General features: G+C 60.4%; 5 protein-coding genes across 5 annotated transcripts; 3 read left to right on the forward strand and 2 right to left on the reverse strand.

Annotated features, from left to right (window-relative positions):
• Window positions 1-667: 667 nt before the first annotated feature.
• On the forward strand, window positions 668-3,985 carry UV8b_07186 (uncharacterized protein; the record flags this gene model as incomplete). Its single annotated transcript, XM_043144683.1, has 1 exon — window positions 668-3,985. One exon carries the CDS (start codon window positions 668-670, stop codon window positions 3,983-3,985), a length of 3,318 nt encoding a protein of 1,105 aa, XP_043000618.1.
• Window positions 3,986-5,102: 1,117 nt separating this feature from the next.
• On the forward strand, window positions 5,103-6,759 carry UV8b_07187 (uncharacterized protein; the record flags this gene model as incomplete). Its single annotated transcript, XM_043144684.1, has 4 exons — window positions 5,103-5,125; window positions 5,311-5,901; window positions 6,033-6,194; window positions 6,309-6,759. 4 exons carry the CDS (start codon window positions 5,103-5,105, stop codon window positions 6,757-6,759), a joined length of 1,227 nt encoding a protein of 408 aa, XP_043000619.1.
• Window positions 6,760-10,200: 3,441 nt separating this feature from the next.
• UV8b_07188 (uncharacterized protein) lies at window positions 10,201-13,488 on the forward strand (the record flags this gene model as incomplete). Its single annotated transcript, XM_043144685.1, has 1 exon — window positions 10,201-13,488. The coding sequence occupies one exon, from the start codon at window positions 10,201-10,203 to the stop codon at window positions 13,486-13,488; it is 3,288 nt and encodes a 1,095-aa protein (XP_043000620.1).
• Window positions 13,489-13,646: 158 nt separating this feature from the next.
• UV8b_07189 (uncharacterized protein) lies at window positions 13,647-14,351 on the reverse strand (the record flags this gene model as incomplete). Its single annotated transcript, XM_043144686.1, has 1 exon — window positions 13,647-14,351. One exon carries the CDS (start codon window positions 14,349-14,351, stop codon window positions 13,647-13,649), a length of 705 nt encoding a protein of 234 aa, XP_043000621.1.
• A 1,142-nt stretch (window positions 14,352-15,493) lies between these two features.
• UV8b_07190 (uncharacterized protein) lies at window positions 15,494-17,740 on the reverse strand (the record flags this gene model as incomplete). The annotated part of the gene is made up of 1 exon (XM_043144687.1): window positions 15,494-17,740. One exon carries the CDS (start codon window positions 17,738-17,740, stop codon window positions 15,494-15,496), a length of 2,247 nt encoding a protein of 748 aa, XP_043000622.1.
• Between the last annotated feature and the right edge of the window lie 1,456 nt (window positions 17,741-19,196).

Here is a 19,196-nt window from a genome sequence, read left to right on the forward strand (position 1 = left end):
TCCGAACAAACCAAGGGGGGGAAAATAACTGCAACCTTGACACAGCCGGAGGGTTCTGTAGCACCAAACGTGTGGAAATATGTGACTTTATTGGGTATTATGCACTGCGATAGGTTCCTATCACGCCCGATAAAGCCGCCTGGCACTTTGCGTAGCGTCAATCGCATTTTAGAGCAGCAGTGCTCCGGAGCGAGTAATACAGCATTGAGCAGGTTGCTTGTAGCTGCGTCGTACTGTACCTGGACCTGGTCTGTCAGCCCTGGCAGAAGAGTTGCCGGCACGTTCGGCAGACGCACATGCATCTGGCACGTGCGCCGCACGGCATTTCCGGGGAAATCAGACGCCAGCTAAAGTCCGGGCTACGGCTACGATGGGGCCAAAAAAAAAAAAACCCCCCCCGAAGAGGCAATGAACCTGGGACAACGTGCATCGTGGGTTTTCGCTGCATGTCCCAGATTCTGCGGCTCCGTTGACGGCACGTCTGAGCCGGTACTGGGTTTGTGTCCGTGTCCGACTGTGGGCAAGTGGCTTCCTCCGCGCCGCCTGGGGAGAACCGAGGTGGTTCTTTTCGAAGAGGGCCGGCCGTCGTTGAAGCAGGCTTTGCAAATTTTGCTGGGGGCGCTCTCGCGTAATGGATCCTGCGTGCCGGTCAACCTCGCGGGACGAAATGGATCTGGATCCGAGGAACGGCCTGGATCCGAAGAGCGGCCTGGCTCCAAAGAGTGACCTTTCTTCAAAGAGCGACCTGGCTCCAAAGAGCTTCCCGCCCGAAGACGCATCGGCCACGAGTCCCGGCCGTGCCATCCTGCAACCACCGCATGGCAGCCGCGCTGGTTTCCCCGGCACGCTAGAGGTGCCGTCGTCGTCGTCGTCGTCGTCGTCGGGACTCGGCGCCGTCCACAGAAAGCTCTCCGCGCCATCTCCCCCAGGCTCTGGCGAGTCTTGCCGCCCCGTCGCCCTGGAGAGGTGGCAAACCGAAACATACCCGGACAAGCGGGAGAGATCCCAGTCGATTCCCAGTAGAGCTTGGATTCCGCTCGCCGGCGCCATCTCGACCAGCCACGCAGATGACGACGAGTCGGACGCTTCGTCCGAGGCAGACTTGCACCATGCGCCACCCGACGGCGGCCAAGACCTGGGGACAACGACCACCGGGGGCAAGAGCATTCGCGGCATCGACGCGCCAAAGGAGAAGAAGAAGAAGAGGAAGAGCCTCATGCACAGGATCCTGGTGAACGATCGGCACTGCAGGAGCACGGGAAGCGCGCAAAGCGATGGACGGTTGGCAATCACGGTGCATGAAACCGCCCATACGGGATACATTGCCAATGCTCTCGGTGCCGTGGCTCACAGCATGCGGCCGAGAAGGGCCAAGACGACGACGGCTCGCCCCACGTCCCTGCCGTCTGCGCCGCCGCCGCTGCCGCCGCCGCCGCCGCCGCTGCCCATGCCGCGCCTCAGCATCGTCGTCATGGTGGTTGGATCCCGGGGCGACGTCCAGCCCTTTCTGAGGATAGGCAAGTACCTGAAGGAGGAGCTTGGCCACCGCATCCGCATCGCCACCCATCCCACGTTTCGAGACCTGGTCGAGAAGGACTCTGGGCTGGAGTTCTTCTCGGTCGGCGGCGATCCCGCCGAGCTCATGGCCTTCATGGTCAAGAACCCCGGCATGATCCCGACGCTGCAAACCATGAAGGCTGGCGAGATTGGCAGACGCCGCGCCGCCATGGCCGAGATGTTTGACGGCTTCTGGCGGTCCTGCATCCACGCCTCCGAGCACGAGACGACGCCCCGCGGGAGGGGAGCCGGGGACCGCCGCCGCGTCTTCGTTGCCGACGCCATCATCGCCAACCCCCCCAGCTTCGCCCACATCCACTGCGCCGAGGCGCTCGGCATCCCTCTCCACCTGGTCTTCACGTTCCCCTACACCCCGACGCACGCGTTCCCGCACCCGCTCGCGAGCATCAAGCAGACCAACGTCGACCAGGGGTACACCAACTTCATCTCGTACCCCCTTGTCGAGATGATGACGTGGCAGGGCCTGGGCGACCTGATCAACGACATGCGCGTCAACACGCTGGCGCTGGATCCCGTGTCGACCCTCTGGGCCCCGTGCGCCACCTACCGCATGCACGTGCCGGTCACGTACCTCTGGTCGCCCGGGCTGATCCCCAAGCCCCAAGACTGGGGCGACGAGATTGCCGTGTCCGGCTTCGTCTTCCTGGACCTCGCCTCGGCCTTCCACCCGCCCCCGGAGCTGGTCCGGTTCCTGGACGCCGGAGAACCCCCGGTGTACATCGGCTTCGGATCCATCGTCGTCGACGACGCCGACCGGTTCACGGACCTGATCTTCGAGGCCGTGGAAAAGGCGGGCGTCCGCGCGCTGGTGTCGAGGGGCTGGGGCGGCCTGGGCCGAGACGACGTGCCCGAGAGCATCTTCATGCTGGACAACACCCCCCACGACTGGCTGTTCCCCAGGGTGCGAGGGTGCGTCCACCACGGCGGCGCCGGGACGACGGCCATCGGGCTCAAGTGCGGCCTGCCCACCATGATTGTGCCCTTTTTCGGGGACCAGTACTTTTGGGGCAGCATGGTGGGCAAGTCTGGCGCGGGCCCCGAGCCGGTGCCGTACAAGCGCCTCACGGCGGACCGGCTCGCCGACGGCATCAGGTACCTCCTCACCGCCGAGGCGAGGGCCGCCGCCGGACGCATCGCCCGGTCGATCGAGCAGGACGGCGACGGCGCCAAGAACACGTTGGACAGCTTCCGGAAGCAGATGAGGGCGTACGGGCCCCCGACCCTGAGCTGCGCCATCGTGCCCTCCCACGTGGCGGTGTGGAAGGTCAAAGGCACGCACGTCAGGCTCGGGGCCGTGGCGGCGCACATGCTGGTCGAGGCCGGGCACCTGAGCTGGAAGCGGCTGCGGCTGCTCCGCCACACGGAGTGGCTCGACTTTGAAGGGCCCGGCGAGCCGGTGACGGCGGCGGCCGAGTCCCTGAAGAACACGGTCCGCGACGTGCTGGGCGGCATCGGGAGCGGCCCCATCCGAGTCGGCAAGACCGCCAAGCGCAGGCTCTGCCACAGGATGCACTCGAGGCCGAAACGGAACGGCGGCGGCGGCGACGGCCCGCAGACCGACGAGCAGATTCCCGCCATACGGGTCAACGGCGAGAAGCCGGACAAGCCGGAGCCGCCGCCGCCGCCGCCGCCGTCGCTCGTCCCCGGGCCCGGCCAGTACGCGCGGGACATTTCGAGCAGCGTGCGCCTGACGGCCCTGGCCGTTGCCAGAGCGCCGGCCAACCTGCTCGTCGCGCTGGCCCAGGGCTTCCACAACGCCCCGAGGCTGTACGGCGACGACACGGTCCGGCGGCCCACCAGGGTCAGCGGCTTCCGGTCCGGGCTGGTCGCCTCGCGGCGGGAGCTCGTGTACGGCGTCTACGACGGCGTGACCGGCGTGGTCCGCCTGCCCGTGCGGGGCGCCAGGAACGAAGGCGTCGTCGGCCTCCTCAAGGGCGCGGGCATGGGCCTCGGCGGCCTGGTGCTCAAGCCCGTCTCGGCGGTGCTCGGCCCCCTCGGCTACAGCGTGCAGGGCGTCGTGAAGCAGGTCGAGCGGCGCCGCAGCCCGCGGCGGTTTGTGCGCCGCGCGCGCATGGCCCAGGGCGAAGGCGAGGTCGGCCGGCTGGGCGCCGCGCGGGCCCGCGAGCTGGCGGGCCGGGTGTGCGCCGGGTGGCAGGTGCTGCAGCGCCTGGGGCGGGCCATCGCCGACGACGAGCGCAGGAGGGGGCTGGCCGGCCAGGTGGACAGGGTGACGCTCGACGTGGCGTTTCTGTTTGCCAGCGTCGAGCGGGCGCGGACCTGCCTGGACGACCTGACGGCCGGCAAGAGCCTCGACGACGTCATGACGGGGTACAAGGAGTGGAACGTGAAGGAGACGGATCCGTCGTACTACCGGAGCGGCACGTCCAGGAGCCACCACGACGCGTGAAGGAGACGGATCCGTTCGCACTGCCGGAGCGGCACGTTCAGGAGCCGTCGCGACGCGTGAAAGGGGGGGATTCCCAGTTCTACTAGATTAGAAATCTGCAAAGTTCTTGATCGAGCTGTGTTTGCTTGGTGGTGCATGTGGGCGCGAGTGCTACAAAGACGCGGCGGCGAGTCGTGATGGACGGAGACTTGCGTCAAACGGCATGGCATGCCCGGCAGTCCTGGCGCTACGTGGTGCTCGAAGTTGTCACGGCTGGGGTTGCCTTTGCTCTGGGAAATGCAGTTCACATTGACTACAGGGCCAGCGGCGCGAATGGCCTCGGAGCTGCTTCATCGTCGCTGATGACCATCACGTCGGGACCATGGCCAAGCTTGCCCGACGTGATGCCCATCCCCAGACTGCTTGAAAACCCAACACGGCCGCCCCGAGGCAAGTCCCTGATCCTATGAGGGTCGCGCGCCGAGCGGCCATGCATTTTCCTGGCATTTTCCCGCGCAGCCTTGCAGCGCCGCCTGTTTACCCAATTCAAGCTCGACTCGGCAGCTTAGCCTTCGGCATCGGCCGACGCGCAGAACCCAAGTCCCGTCAGACACCGCGTCCCATCAGATACCACGCCCCCCCCTTCTGGAGACTTCCAAGATGGATGGAGGCCACGAGGCGTCACGTCGCCGCAGCAACAGCGGCTGCTCGCAAAGACGAGGCTCAAAGTTTGCCCACCACCTCTCGGCCTTGTCCGTCCAGTCCGACTTGGCTCTGCGCGCCGTGGGGAGACTTGGGTTTGCCTGCGCGCATCAGCCCGCGTTTTAAGCTCGCAGGCGGCAAGCGGCAGCCTTTGCCGTGCCTGCGAGCCTGGATCGGGAATTATACTTTTGCTGTGCCGCGGCGAGGCTGCTTGACGGGGTTTTTTTTTTTTTTTTTTTTTTCCCCTCCTAGAACATGGAAAGCTGGGGCCTGAAGAAAAAAAGGGAAAAAAAAAAAAAAAAAAAAAAAAAAAAAAAGAGAATTAACCTTTTTCGTCTTGCCAGCGAGGACCAGCCCAAGGCCGTGGTCACCAGATAGATACCAGACCTCTGCGGTGGCTGCCAGTGCAGTATATATTTTGACTCTCTCGCCGGCCATGGACCAGAAACTCATTCTTTCGTGAGCAGGGCGCAAAAAGAAAGAAAAAAAAAAAAAAAAAACAAGACAACAAGACAACAAGACGAAAAAAAAAAAAAGGTTTTCTGCAATCAAGCCCGTGTGAGCCAAATCTCTGTACGTCATTCATACCTCGTCGGCAGGCTGCGAACCCTCTGCTCACCTTGTGTCTCTGACAAACCTTGCAGGCTCGACGCGTCGGCCCAGCTTGCCAAGTATAAAGCCGCTGCCTCCCTCGCCCAGCTTCGTCTGGAAATGGTCATCGCACTTGCATCTACATTCTCATCGGCTCCAATAAACTCCATCGCCGTCGACATGGCTTACGTAGGAACAATTCTCGGACTTGGGTCCATCACCGGCAGCGCGGCCGGTCTCGGCTTTCTCATGGGCTCCTCCATCATCGGCCTCGTGTCGTTTGCCATTGGCAAGGCCCAGGTCCCCGACCCAAACGACATTACTTACAGCTTCAAGATTGGCCTTGACGGCGCAGGCTACAACGAGGGCTACGACCCTCTGGCGGGGGCTGGAGGCGGCGCCCCCGGCGTGCGCGCCTTTGACAACCAAGGCCGCAAGATTGGCCAGACCAGACATCGCAAGAAGTGCGTCGATGGCCAGGACTACTGCACCCAGGTGGTCAAGGACATGCCGGAGCAGCCTGCCTACGCCCTCATCACGGGCAGAAGCGACCCCGTGTGCGTTGCTGCGGTCGGCGTGACGTATCCCAGCGGCGACAAGTATGGCTGGGTTGGCAACTGGGCACATACGTGCTCGCAGCCTTGGTAAGCAACGCCTGTTTTCTTTTCTTTCCTTTCTTTTCTTTTCTTTTCTTTTCTTTTCTTTCTTTGTCATTCTCGGTCCCCTTTACCCCCCACGGGCGGGCTGGATCTGCTGACACACGGCTCTGCTCCAGGTACTACTCTGATATTGATGCCCAGTACGAAAACGGCACCATCAAGCTTGATTGCGTTTGGCTGGGCTCCAAGGGATACAAGAAGGGGTATTCCACCGGCATCCGCATTCACTTCCCCGAGTTCAAGCAGGGACGTGAGGCCAACGGCCACAACGAAGCATAGTAAGTGCAGAGCCATCATCTCCCCCTTGCTCATGTTTCCTTTGCGTCTTGGAAGCTCGTCATTGATGGGCTCGTTGCTCGTGGCTCGTGGCTCGTGGCTGACGTCTTGTTTAGCTACTGCAGCCCCAACAACACTGCTCTTGCCTTTTACAAAAACAAGTCGCCCAAGTACTTTGACGGATCCAGCGTCAGAGACAGGACGGTCAGGAAGAAGATCGAAAAGGATGCCAAAAAGGCCATCAAGAAGAGGCCCACGTCCAACAAGTTCCAGAAACGAACGGTTGGCATGGAGAGACGCTGGATCCAGTCCCATTACGCGGGCCACTCGGCCAAGTTCCTCTGCGCCAGCGAGACGGCCGTCGGCCCAAGCTTGACCTCAATGATGGAGCGCGCCTTCTGCCACATGCCGGACAAGGTGCTCTATCCGTTCTGCAGCGACGTCAAGAGCGGCACGTGCTGGGACGAGCAGGCCAACAAGTTTGACGCCAAGGGCCCGGGGGCGATTCACGCTCGTGCCGCGCTGCCCGACGTGGAGTTTGAAGCGCCTATTGTGTGGGGCAAATAGGAAGGCTTCTTGAATCTTTTGGGCGCGCGAGGCCTGGTGCCGATGGGCGGGCGATATGGCGTTATGACACGGGAGTTGGTGATTTAGATTATCGGAAGGGGGGGGGGGGAATCTGATTAATGGAAGGGGGGGTTTTGGCGGCTGGAAGTAATTCGTTTGGTGCCGACTTGTTCCGTTCTGGTTTTTCTGCCACTTTTCTTTTGTTTTGATTTGCTGGTTGTGCTTGGAATTCCTGGATTACACGGATATAATAATAATCAGAACTAATACGAGGAAGTCTCGCTAGGATAGAAGAAATTGAAAAGTTTTGCTCCAGAGACAGCCGTGATGTGATGATTCGAGAGGCAAGGACGAGGCAAGGACGAGGCAAGTACGAACAAGTCGCGAGCTTAGGTCAGCAAAATCCCACACAGGCAATGGCGGCGGATCCCAGGCAACTCCCAACTGCCCTCTTCAAAACACAGCCTTGCAGCCAACACAGCCACTGCGGACAGAAACGAGGGGGGAAAAAAAGGAAAAAAAAAAGAAGAAAAAAAAAAAGCCAAACCTGCGGTGCTACCGTGACAGAGAGGTGGCGTGAATCTTGGCCACGGGCAAACTTTTCAGCTGCAGCGAGCGGGCTGCGGCTGGCTGATTGTGGCGATGCCTGCGCCGTCGGACGGAGCACGCACATTGCCTTGCCGTGACTAAGCTTTGTTGAGCGCGACTTGCTGCTGCTGGCCAGGACGAACCATGACTCGAGGTGCAGAACATTCGCATCAACATCAAACATCTTGGCAATCTAAATCGGAGAGGGAAAAAAAAATAGTCTACATAAAACGTGCTCCTATGTTTGGTACGGACGGAGCACCGGAGTCGAGAATGATGTCGATCCCGTAATTCAATCCATGTCGCGGTACTGACCGAGTACGGAGTCCCACGCTGCTGCATCGACGGGCTACCTAGCGTAGCCTACATGGTATGCTTCACTAGTCCACGCACAGCGTCAAGGCAGAATGGCCGAGTGGTCTATGGCGACGGTCTCAAGCGCATCTGTATGCACTTTCGCGTCCGAAAAGGAGCGTTCCGTTCACGAAAGTGGCCGGGGTTCGAATCCCCGTTCTGTCAAGATTTTTGCCCTTTCTTTTTTTTTTTTTTTTTTTTTCCCTCCTTGAGGAGTAGTATCAGGGGTAAAATTGCACTAGGCTCCATGCAAGTACGGCTGCAAAGATAGTAGTGGGCTTCATTGTCAACGGGATGATTTCTACGCCTTTACGGAGTACTACCGATTTATGCCTATGGCCGGGTTGGCCGCTTTGAACCGACTCTCGAGCGGCGGTCAGGGGTGCGAATCCGGATGGCTTGAATAGGAAATGAACGTAATGCCCCGTCTCCCTTGAGCCGCGGTTCTGCATTATTTGAGTTCCAGTAAAGGGCATCTGCCGACGCTGCGCCGGGCCAAAGCCGCAGCGCGCGGATCCCGGCGGTGACAGGGGCCCCCCTGGTCTCGTCTTCGATAGACGTCTCGAGCTAGAGACAGTTGGATGCATGACATGGGTGATCCGAAACTACCTTATTTACACGGCGCAGTATAACTATTAGCCCACCACTAACTACCTACCTAGTCCACGAGCACGGAGAACTACCCTATTATGTCCAAGGAAGGGCGACCAATGTCGGGTGGAGCTGTCGGTTCATCGGCACGGCATGTGGGTGGGGCTGATGGGACGCTGACCATGCATGGTCAGCCTCAGCCTCAGCAGGCAGGACCGACCCGACTTTTGCCAGGTACCTACCTACCCTTAGGTAGGTAGGTACCTAACGCGAGGCTGTACGGAGCGCAGACTCCAGACTGGGGAGTACTTTGAGAAATGGATAACGCAGGCGGCGTCTTCTGGAGGCGTTCACCAGTGCATGACCCTGGTACCTCGGGGTGGGTTACCTTGCCGTAACTTTCCTGTCGCAAGTCGGCGCCAGTTGCAGCTAAGCTTTCGGCGAGTGCGAAGCGAATCTCCAGGCGTACCTCTTGGCATCGCACATGCCACATAACCACATAATCTCCTCCTAGGAGGTAGGTAGGTACCTTTTCACAGTGGGGCCGGGTACCGATGTGCTGTCGGCCCATTGGTGAGTGACGTGACTGCCAACAGCTGGCAGCTGGCAGCTGGCAGCTGCGCTTGCTCACTGCCCCCTGTGCCCTTCCTCTGCCTTCTTTTTCTCCAGACCCTTCATGTTTCTTTCTTTCTTTGCCCCCATTGCGAAACGAAAGTCGGAACGCCCGAGCTGAACAGAGTCAATTGGCCAGACTACCATGTTGGCAGCTACACATCAAGCAAGTCCCACGCTCCAGCCTCCACATGTCCAGGCGGGCGCCCACTGGGAAAATTCAAATTTGCCAGAATGGCCAAACCGGCCAAAATGGACACCCCGACTGCGGAATCAGATCCACGCGGCCACTTCCAGCACCCATTTTCCGGCCAGGCAGTATCCGCCCTGACCAAAGGGCTCACCCGGCGGTCAAGCGAGAGAGAAAAAAAAAAAAAAAAAAAAACGACACGGATTTCGCGCCCACTACTCCGTACTCGTGATCAGTCCCCTTCTCAATCGCATTCGCCGCGGTCCGGCGGCCCTCGTGGCTGATGCTCGCTCCGGGTCCCTCCATATCAGCTACTCCCTTCCCTGATGTATGCGGCATTTGTTACTCGTGGGCCATCCGTGGCCCATTCTCGGAGCCTAGACCAGGCTGGACGCCAGGCCAAACCAATCTTCTGCCTGGCATTTGTCCATCAGTCAAGTCGCAGTGGTCCAAACAATAAGCAAGGCAAAATGCCACCTAACGAGTCGACGGCCTGGATGCAGCGGATTTCTGGACCACGCCGTGGCGTGAGGCATCAGTTTGGCTCCCCCCCCTACTTTTTCCATCCCATTGGTACTGCATCTTACTGGTATGGGTGTAGCACAGCGACGCCGTTTGTCTGACCGGTTCGCTTCTATTCTTGCCCGTTGTGGCTGTAGCCTGTCACCATCACCACGTCACTCCCCTTGCCCAGGAGCCATGCCTGGCCGGAATGTGAATACAAGACCAGGGTGCTCTCGGCCCTCTTGTTTGGGGCGCTTGATTGTTATTTCAAGGCCTCGGAGACTTTGCAGTGCAACCTCCTTTTCCCACCATCCTGCTTGATTCTATGTTACATTGCCTTTGGCTGGCTTGCCTTGCCTTGCCTTGCCTTGCCCTTGCCTTGCGCATCTCCCGAAAACGACGGGCAAAACGTGGCAGTTTGTGTAGCACCGCACCACCAAATTCCTGTTCCCCTGCCTGTCCCATCGCCACGGATTCCAGCTGCTGTCCCCCCCCCTCGGATCGGCGTCTTGTCCGTCGTCTCTCTCGGAGCGACCCCTCTGTTGCCGCGCCCGCATTAGCCATTTTTGCCATTGTCATTCCGAGCAGCAAATAACCCGACAATGTCCGGGGACGTGGTCAGCCCTCCCGCTGCTGCGGCCGAAAAAGAAACCGACCGCGATCTGCGCATCGCCTTTGACGATGCCGCCCACCCTAGAGGCCGAACCGCAGAGCAAATCCGGCAGCGCAGGGATTCGCGGTCCTTGTCCCGCCGTCGCTCCCTGAGCCGCGACGGCGGCATTCCCATATCCCCCTATTCTGGAATCCCTATCCAATACCGAACTCTTTCCATCCAGGTTGCCGAGTCGCGAAAGGTCGACACCGACTCTGGCGCGGACCTCAAGTCTGGCAACAAGGGCAGCGAAGACTACTTTTCCAACCTGACCTTTCACCAGCTCCAGCCCGACCAGCTGTGCCAGCAGCTCAATGTCTCCCAAGAACAAGGCCTTTCGGAAAATGCGGCGGCGAATCGCCTGCAACGCGATGGCCGCAATACCCTCCCAAAGCCAAAGACCAACTACATCAAAAAGATACTCATGTATCTGTTCGGCGGCTTCTGCTCCATTCTCTGGGTCGGCGTCATCGTCTTCTTCGTGTGTTGGAAACCGCTGAGCGACCCTCCGTCTCCCACCAACCTCGCCCTCGCTATCCTGGTCATCATCGTCATCCTTCTCCAGGCTGGGTTCTCTGCTTTCCAGGACTGGTCGACCCAGCGGACGATGAAGTCCATCACCGACCTGCTGCCTTCGGAAGCGCTCGTCATGAGAGACGGCCAGCTCAAGAAAATCCCGGCGAGCGAACTCGTCAGCGGGGACGTCGTGCACCTTCAGATTGGCAACAAGGTCCCCGCCGACTTGCGTCTCATCAGCCACTCGGGCGACATTCGATTCGACCGCGCGATCCTCACCGGCGAGGCGGACGAGATCGAAGGCGCCGTCGACGGCACCGACGACAACTTTTTGGAATCCCGCAACATCGCCCTCATGGGCACCCTGGTGGTCAACGGCAGCGGTGTCGGTGTCGTCATTCTCACGGGCCCGCGCTCCGTCATGGGCCGCATCGCCAAGGCCACCGCTGCCACCGAGGAGCGCGCTACTCTGATCCAGAAGGAGATTTGGCGCTTCGTCTACATCATCGTCGTTCTCACCGTCTGCCTGGCCCTGCTCATTCTCTTCACCTGGCTCGGCTGGCTCCGCCGGGATCACTTCGCCTTTATGAACGTCGTGGCCATGCTGAACAATGTCATGAGCTGCGTCGTGGCCTTCATCCCCGAGGGCATGCCCGTCGCCGTCGCCCTGACTCTCATGATGGTGGCCAAGAAGATGAAGGCGGTCGACATCCTGCCCAAGGGCCTGTCCACCGTCGAGACGCTGGGATGCGTCAACGTCATCTGCTCCGACAAGACCGGCACCTTGACGCAGAACCAGATGCACGTCAACTCGGCATCCTTCATCGACGAGCCCATCCAAACCGACGACTTTTACCGCACCGCCGCAGCCGAAAAGGCCGACGAGAGCACCAAGAAACTCCTCCAGGCGGCTTCCTACTGCAACGACGCAACCTTTGATCCCACCACCATGAGCCTGCCGATCGAGGGGCGCGTCGTCCAGGGCAACGCCACGGACGCTGCCGTCCTGCGATATGCTGCCACCGCCACGGGCAGCGAGTTTGGCACGGCTGTCGCCCCGCGCGTCTTCCAGATTGCCTTCAACTCCAAGAACAAGTGGATGCTCACGGTGCACCGCAAGACGGAGCAAGGCGAGGCCTCGTCTCCCAACGAGTACCAGATCTTTGTCAAGGGCGCCCCCGACGTGCTGCTGCCGACCTGCACAAGGTACTGGTCGCGAAAGTCAAACTCTGTCCAGCCCATGGACGACGCCGCACGGGCTGCGTTCAAGACGTACCAGGACAAGCTCTCGAGAAACGCGGAGCGCGTCATTGTCCTCTGCGAAAAGACGCACGCGGCCACGAATGCTCTCGGCACCAACGCCTTCAGCGACGAGCTCGCCCTCGACGCCACGGCGGACCTGACCATTGTCGGCATCCTCGGCATCATTGATCCCGCCCGCCCGGAAACCGCGCACACGGTTTCCGAATGCAGGAGAGCCGGCGCGCGCTTCTTCATGGTGACGGGCGACTACGGCCTCACCGCCGCCGCCATTGCCCGCAACACGGGCATCTTCAGCGGCGACCGCGACCCCGACACGGTCGAGACGGTCAAGTCAGCCAAGGTGTCGGCCAAGGAACTCTCGGTGGCCCGTCAGGAGGGCGAACGCCACAGCCTCCTTCTCGAGGGCCACAGTCTTGCCGGCCTCGCGGAGCCCGACTGGGACATTGTCTGCGAGTACGGAGAAATCGTCTTTGCGCGCACCACGCCGGAGCAGAAGCTTCGCATCGTGGAGGAGTTCCGCAAGCGCGACAACGTCGTCGCCGTCACGGGAGACGGCGTCAACGACGCGCCCGCCCTGAGGGCCGCCGACGTCGGCGTGGCCATCGTCACGGGCAGCGACGTGGCCATCGAGGCCGCCGACCTGGTGCTGCTCGACCGGTTCGACTCCATCATCGAGGCCATCCGCTGGGGCCGCCTCGTGTTCCAGAACCTGCAAAAGGTCATTGCCTACCTGCTGCCCGCGGGCTCGTGGTCCGAAATCTGGCCCGTCCTCGTCAACGTCTTCTTCGGCGTGCCCCTCCCCCTGAGCGCGTTTCTCATGATCATCATCTGCGTCTTTACCGACCTCTTCCTGTCCCTGTCGCTCATCATGGAGAAGGAGGAGTTTGACCTGCTGAGCCTCCCGCCCCGGAACCACAAGCGCGACCACCTGATCAACACCAAGATCTACGTCCAGGCGTACCTCTTCACGGGCTTCATGGAGACGTGCACCGCGCACGCCATGTTCTTCCTCTACTACTGGCAGGTGGCCGGCATCCCCATCAAGGACCTCTTCTTCGCGTTTGAAAAGTACAGCGACGGCTTCCACGGCTACACGCAGGACGAGCTGACGCAGTTCAACGCCGCCGGCCAGTGCGTCTACTTTGTCACCCTGGTCATCCTGCAGTGGGGCAACATCCTGGCGGTGCGCAACCGCCGGCTGAGCATCGTGCAAGCCGACCCCATCACGCAGAAGCGGCGCAACCCGTGGCTGATGCTGAGCATGCTCATCTCGCTGTGCATTGCCATTTTCGTCACGGAGGTGCCGGGGATCCAGAGCCTGTTTGGGACCGCGAGCGTCCCCATCCGATTCTGGCTGATTCCGCTGCCCCTGGCGCTGGGGATTCTGTGCATGGATGAGATGAGGAAGCTGGTGGTTCGGGCGTTTCCCAACGGGCCGGTGGCCAGAATTGCGTGGTAGGGCGGGTTTTTGCCGGCGTGCCAGAGTATTTCCATGTGTAGATATTTCCATGTGTGTAGACGGCGGGTGCAATGCAACACGGATGTTCTCTGCATGTTTTGCATGGTGGCATGTATCCTGCATATTCTCTCCTGCTTGTTCTCCTGCTTGAGACATGGTCATGTTGACTTGATGATGGGGTCTAGACATCGACGAGTATGGAGTACACGTCGGCCCCTGCATGCATTTGGGTGAGAAGTATCTAAAGCCAACGAGATGCTCCCTCGGGCCAGGCACCCTCTCGTCCGGTATATTCTCGGCAACTGCACGCCGCGTGACGCCTGCTCTGCATTATCGGTCCACGGCGCGTGGCCACGAGCCGGCGCCTGCGTACATGATGAGCACGGCAGCGGGCCCGGGGCCCTGCCCTGCTCTGCCGGGGGGGCGTCGCGTGGCAGGTCAGCTGTAGCGTGCGGTTGAAGCTGTGCGGGTGGGAGCTGCGGCCGCTGTAGATGAAGGGGTGGAAAGTGGCGGGATGGGCGTTTCGTGTAGATGCGGTGGCGGAGCGGTGGCGGAGCGGCAGCTGCTAGCTGTGACGGGAGCCGTGTCTGCTTCCAGCTGACCGTTCCGTTGCTGTTGCCGTTGCTGTTGCCGTTGCCGGATCTGTGGATCCACTTCCGCTGCCGCTGCCGGAGCTGCTGGGTCCGCTGCCGCTTCTTGCCGGCCACAGCCTCGCAGGCAGGGCTGGTGGGGAGCGTGACGAACGAACGACTGGCTGGACGATCAGCAGCAGCGGCGGGGATTGACGTCTTGGGAGCACGATAATGTGTTGGAAGGGAGATTGGTAGCGCAAGATAACAGCGCAGCGGGTATACTAGAAGCATCGTGACATTTGGCAGCAAAGATTGGCAGCTGGAGGCAAGATTACGTCTTAGAGTCGGATTGACAGCTGGAGGCAAGATGATACCTTGGGAGCAAGGTTAACTGCGCAGAGGCTTTATTAAAAGCAACATGACGTCTTAGAAACAAGATTAACCGCGAAGAGGCTGTCTCAGAAGCAACATACTATCTCGGGAGCTAGTACAATGGCCAGAGGCAAGATGATATCGTGGAAGCAAGATAGTAGCGCAGCGGGTATACTAGAAGCAACGTGATATTTGGCAGCAAAGACTGACAGCTGGAGGAAAGATGACGTCTGAGGATCGGATTGACAGCTGGAAGCAAGATTAATAGCTGGAGGCAAGACAACGTCTTGGGAGCAAGATAATATCTAAAAAGCAAGAGTATAGCGCAAAGGCGGGGATTGATAGCTGGAAGCAAGATAGTATCTTGGGAGCAAGATTAACCGCGCAAGGCTATCTCAGAAGCAACATAATATCTCGTGAGCTAGGATGATAGCCAGAGGCAAGATGATGTCGTGGAAGCAAGATTGACAGCGCAGAGGCAGGGACGGACGGTTTAAAGCAGGATAATGCAAGGATTGACAGGTGGAAGCATGACAATATCTTTAAAGCAAGAATTATCAAGCTCAGAGGCAGGGACTGACGGTTTAAAGCAGGATAATGCAAGGATTGACAGGTGGAAGCATGACAATATCTTTAAAGCAAGAATTATCAAGCTCAGAGGCAGGGACTGACGTCTTGGGGTTGACAGCAGCAAGATGATGTCTCGGAAGCAAGATAACAGCGCAGAGACCAGCTTGGTGCAAACTGGCATCCTGGAAGCAACACCAACCCAGCTGCCAGTCGACGTCCCGGCAACATCCGCTTCCTGGGACGAGCCGCCGGTGTTGACTGCAGCCACAGCCCATCTCGACATCAACACGGCGCTCTGGTGCACGGGCTGGCCCGCGGGAGCCTGCATCCGTTCAGTCACACGTCGGGGACACGATACACAAAAGGCAGGCGAGGCTGTCGACGCTCGTTTTGCAGCAAGTGGGCAGCAGCACCAGGGGGGCATATAACACGGTTCACGGGACGCACAGGACGCACGGGACGCACGGGACGGTCGAATTCGCGGTTTCATGCTATCTGATGCTACGCCCGTGATAAAGCCCATCGTCCATGACGGCATCAGGGCTTGGCTGCGCGTCCGGGTCCAGCCAGATGAGCAGCTTCTCAACAAGAAGCCTCTTGTTCACGGGCTTTGGCACGTAGTCATTCATCCCCGCTCGCAGACACTTCTCCCTGTACCCCTGCAGAGCGTTGGCCGTCATGGCGACGATGGGCACCTGGATGCCGTGCCGCCGTATCTGCGCCGTGGCTTCGAACCCGTCCATGACGGGCATGCTCACGTCCATCAGGACCAGGTCGAAGGGCTCCGCGGGGCGGCGCAGGATGGAAACGGCCTCGGCCCCGTCGCTCGCCACGGTGGCGTTGCTGAGCCCGAAGGAGTGCAGCAGCCCAATCAGGACCTTTTGGTTGACGATGTTGTCCTCGACGGTGAGGATGCGCTTGGCCGAGCCGATTGCGCGGAGCCGCTTCAGGGCCGCGGCCGGGTTTTCGCTTCCCCGTCGGATGCCGTGTGCGCTGGAGCGCGGCTCGTGCCATGGGCCGTTCCCCTCGTGCTGATGCGACGGCGACGACGGCGACCGGGGGGACGCCGACTGCGACTGCGACTGCGACTGCGACTGCGACTGCGGCAAGCTGGTGGCAGCGGCTCCGAATTCAGCCGTGAACCAAAACACGCTGCCGTGACCAGCGGGATTGGCATAGTACCCAATCTCGCCGCCCATGAGTTCCACGAGGGACTTGGATATCGAAAGCCCCAGCCCTGTGCCCTGGAAACGCTTCTTGGTCGACTTCTCCGACTGGACAAAGGGCTTGAAAAGGTCCTTGGCATCGAGCCCGTCAATGCCTATGCCGGTGTCCGCGATCTCGGTTCGCACCGTGAAGGATGCGTCGTCTTGGGACTGCAGCGTGGCCTGGACGTGGATGAAGCCGGCTTCCGTGAATTTGGCGGCATTGTCGGTGATGTTTTGGATGATTTGCCGGAACCGCAGCTGGTCGCCCTGGGCCAGGTCGGGGAGACCTGGCGCGAGCGACAGCTTGATGAGGACCCCGGGCATCAGGGTCATCTGGGCGTTGCGCACGACCGACGACAGCGTGTCGCGGAGGTTGAACGCCTGGGAGCACATGGGAAACGTTCCCGACGCGAGCTTGGAGTAGTCCAGGATGCCGTTGATGACGCCGAGGAGGACCTGGCCCGACTCTTGGATGATGTTGGCCGTCTCGCGCTGGTCGTCGGACAGGCAGGTCTCGAGAAGGAGCCCGCAAGCGGACAGCAAGCCGTGCATGGGCGTCCTGATCTCGTGGCTGATGTTGGCGAGAAAGTCGTTCTTGAGCTTGGCGCTCTCCTCGTAGGCGGCAATGAGGCGCAGCTCGCCCTCCCTCCTCTCGGTCAGGTCGCGGGTGACCTTGCCGAAGCCGACGTGGACCTTGTTCCTGTAGACGGCGGTGATGACGACGTTGGCCCAGAACCGGCTGCCGTCCTTGCGGTAGCGCCAGCCTTCGTCCTCGACGCGCCCGTGGCGCAGGCAGGTCAGGAGCTCCTGCTCGGGCTTGCCGGCGTCGAGGTCGTCCTGGCCGTAAAAGGAGGAGAAGTGCTTGCCGACGATTTCGTGGCGCTTGTAGCCATTGACGAGCTCGGCGCCCGTGTTCCAGGTGGTGACGCAGCCCCGCGTGTCGAGGAGGAAGATGGCGTAGTCCTTGACGGTGTGGACGAGCAGATGGGTCATCTCCTCGACGGGCGTCGTCGTGACGCTCTGCATGGCGGCCTCGACGACCTGGGGGGTCTGCTGCGGCAGCGGCGGGTGGGAGACGAGGTCCCATTCCAGGACCAGCATGAGCAGCTCGGCGTCGGCGTCGTCGCTGCCGCTGCCGCTGCCGTTGCTGTTGCTGAAGACGGGGACGATGCGTGCCGACCACGAGGCGCCGGGGACGCGGTACGCCGCGGGGCAGATGCTGAGGGCCCGGGTAGAGATGGCCACCTCGACGGCGTGCTGGAGAGGCAGCCGGTCAAACTGCTCGAGCGGCGAGCCGCCGTAGAGGGCGGCGAACAGGTTGCGGTGCATGAGGTCGCGGCGCGGGCGGCGCCAGGACTCGACGACGCCGTTGGAGACGGCCCGGATCAGGAACGACGGCGACGGCGAGACGACGAGGGTGGGCACGGGAAACAGCTCCCATGTTCTGTAGTCATGGGCGAGGCCATTGGTCAAGGGCATCGAGGTTTGTTGTTGGAGGTGGTGGTTGCGCAAATGAAACGCTGCGCCCATGAGGAAGACGATGATCGCATGACTGTACGGAGCACCGAGCAAGTCAAACGGGGGGGAGCTTGGGGAGGTGGGAGTGGGGGGGGGGGGGGGGGGATGGAGAAAGGTGGTAGTTAAGACATGGGGATTTCTTGGGACGTCTTGTTCGTTCTCCAAACCCCAGGTGCCACCATCAATAATGGTGATGGTACTCCGTGCTGTAGCCATGGGTTTTGAGTTGGGAGAAGGCGAGGGCCGGATGCAGAACAGGGTGGGGCCCAGCGTGATTGGTTGGTGGGGTTGCGGGGGCCGACTAGCGAGCGAATGATCGGGGACTTTTCGAGTTAAGCGGGGGTCTTTTGTAAAGGGTCAATGGTGCGCTTGGATATGGGGCGTGCCCCTGTATGTACATGCACGTACGGCGTACGGCGTACGGCGTACGGCGTGCGGCGTACCGAGTACGGAGTACCCGGTCCAAGTCCCAGTTGCCAGGTGTCGCCAGGTGTCGCCAGGTGTTGCCAGGATTCGTGTCTTGTTTCGCCTCGGCCAGGTCAGGTCAAGGTCAGCCTTGCCAGCTGCCAAAGCGCTCGGTGCGCGCTAGAGCGCATCCTTGCCATCCTTGCCCCTTCGGGTTCCTGTAGTTTGCACTCTGCAGCGCCGCGGTTTGCTCTGAAACACCTGGCGGCCAGGATAACCCGTTGGAACGCTGCATCTCGATTCCAGCCAGGCAAATGCATCAACCCAGCCAGGCGTCACTCATCCAGCCAGGCATCAGGGCACCAAGAGTGGGCCAGCTGACTGCCCGGGCCGCTTATTCGGCTGCTGCAACGCGATTAATGGATGTCATGTTGTCATCGGAATCAAAGATCGAATATGTCTGGTACCATGGAAACTCGAAAACTTCCTCCCTCTGCACAAGTTCCAACCTTTACCGGCCCAATCATTCTCTTGATGCAATGTGCTTTACTCCCCCTTTACTTTACTACCCATTGACTTGCCACTCGTCCGTCAATTATTAGGCCGGCAACTGCGAGTCAGATCCGAAACTCTTGTCCCCGGCAAGGCCTTCCCGCGAGCCAGCCGCCCTAGGAAATTGATCAGCCAGCATGAATCGCAACCCTCCGTCGGAACCAAAGCGCAAGCCTTGGCTGGCATTAGCAGAGTGGGACGAACCAAGCAAAGCATCCCGGTCGGATCCAGACAAGTGGCGTTGAGATGGCGTTGAGATGGGCCCTGATCTGCTTCCCTGCCTGTCCATCTTCATTTCTTCATTCCCTCAGCAGCCAGGTCCGCAGCCTTGACGATTAGAAATACTGTCGGCCAACCCCGTCAATGAGTCAACGACCTTTTTGTTCCTCTGGGCATAATCCAGCACCACGACTCACGCCAGCCCCCGCTCTCCAATCAAAGGGATAAAGTTGTGCATCTCTACGCGCCTCGCTAGCTCCACGCCACTTTCTTTCGTCCTCAAAAAGTCCGT

The sequence above is a fragment of the Ustilaginoidea virens genome, chromosome 6 (genome assembly GCF_000687475.1).
Source record: "Ustilaginoidea virens chromosome 6, complete sequence".
Classification (NCBI taxonomy): domain Eukaryota; kingdom Fungi; phylum Ascomycota; class Sordariomycetes; order Hypocreales; family Clavicipitaceae; genus Ustilaginoidea; species Ustilaginoidea virens.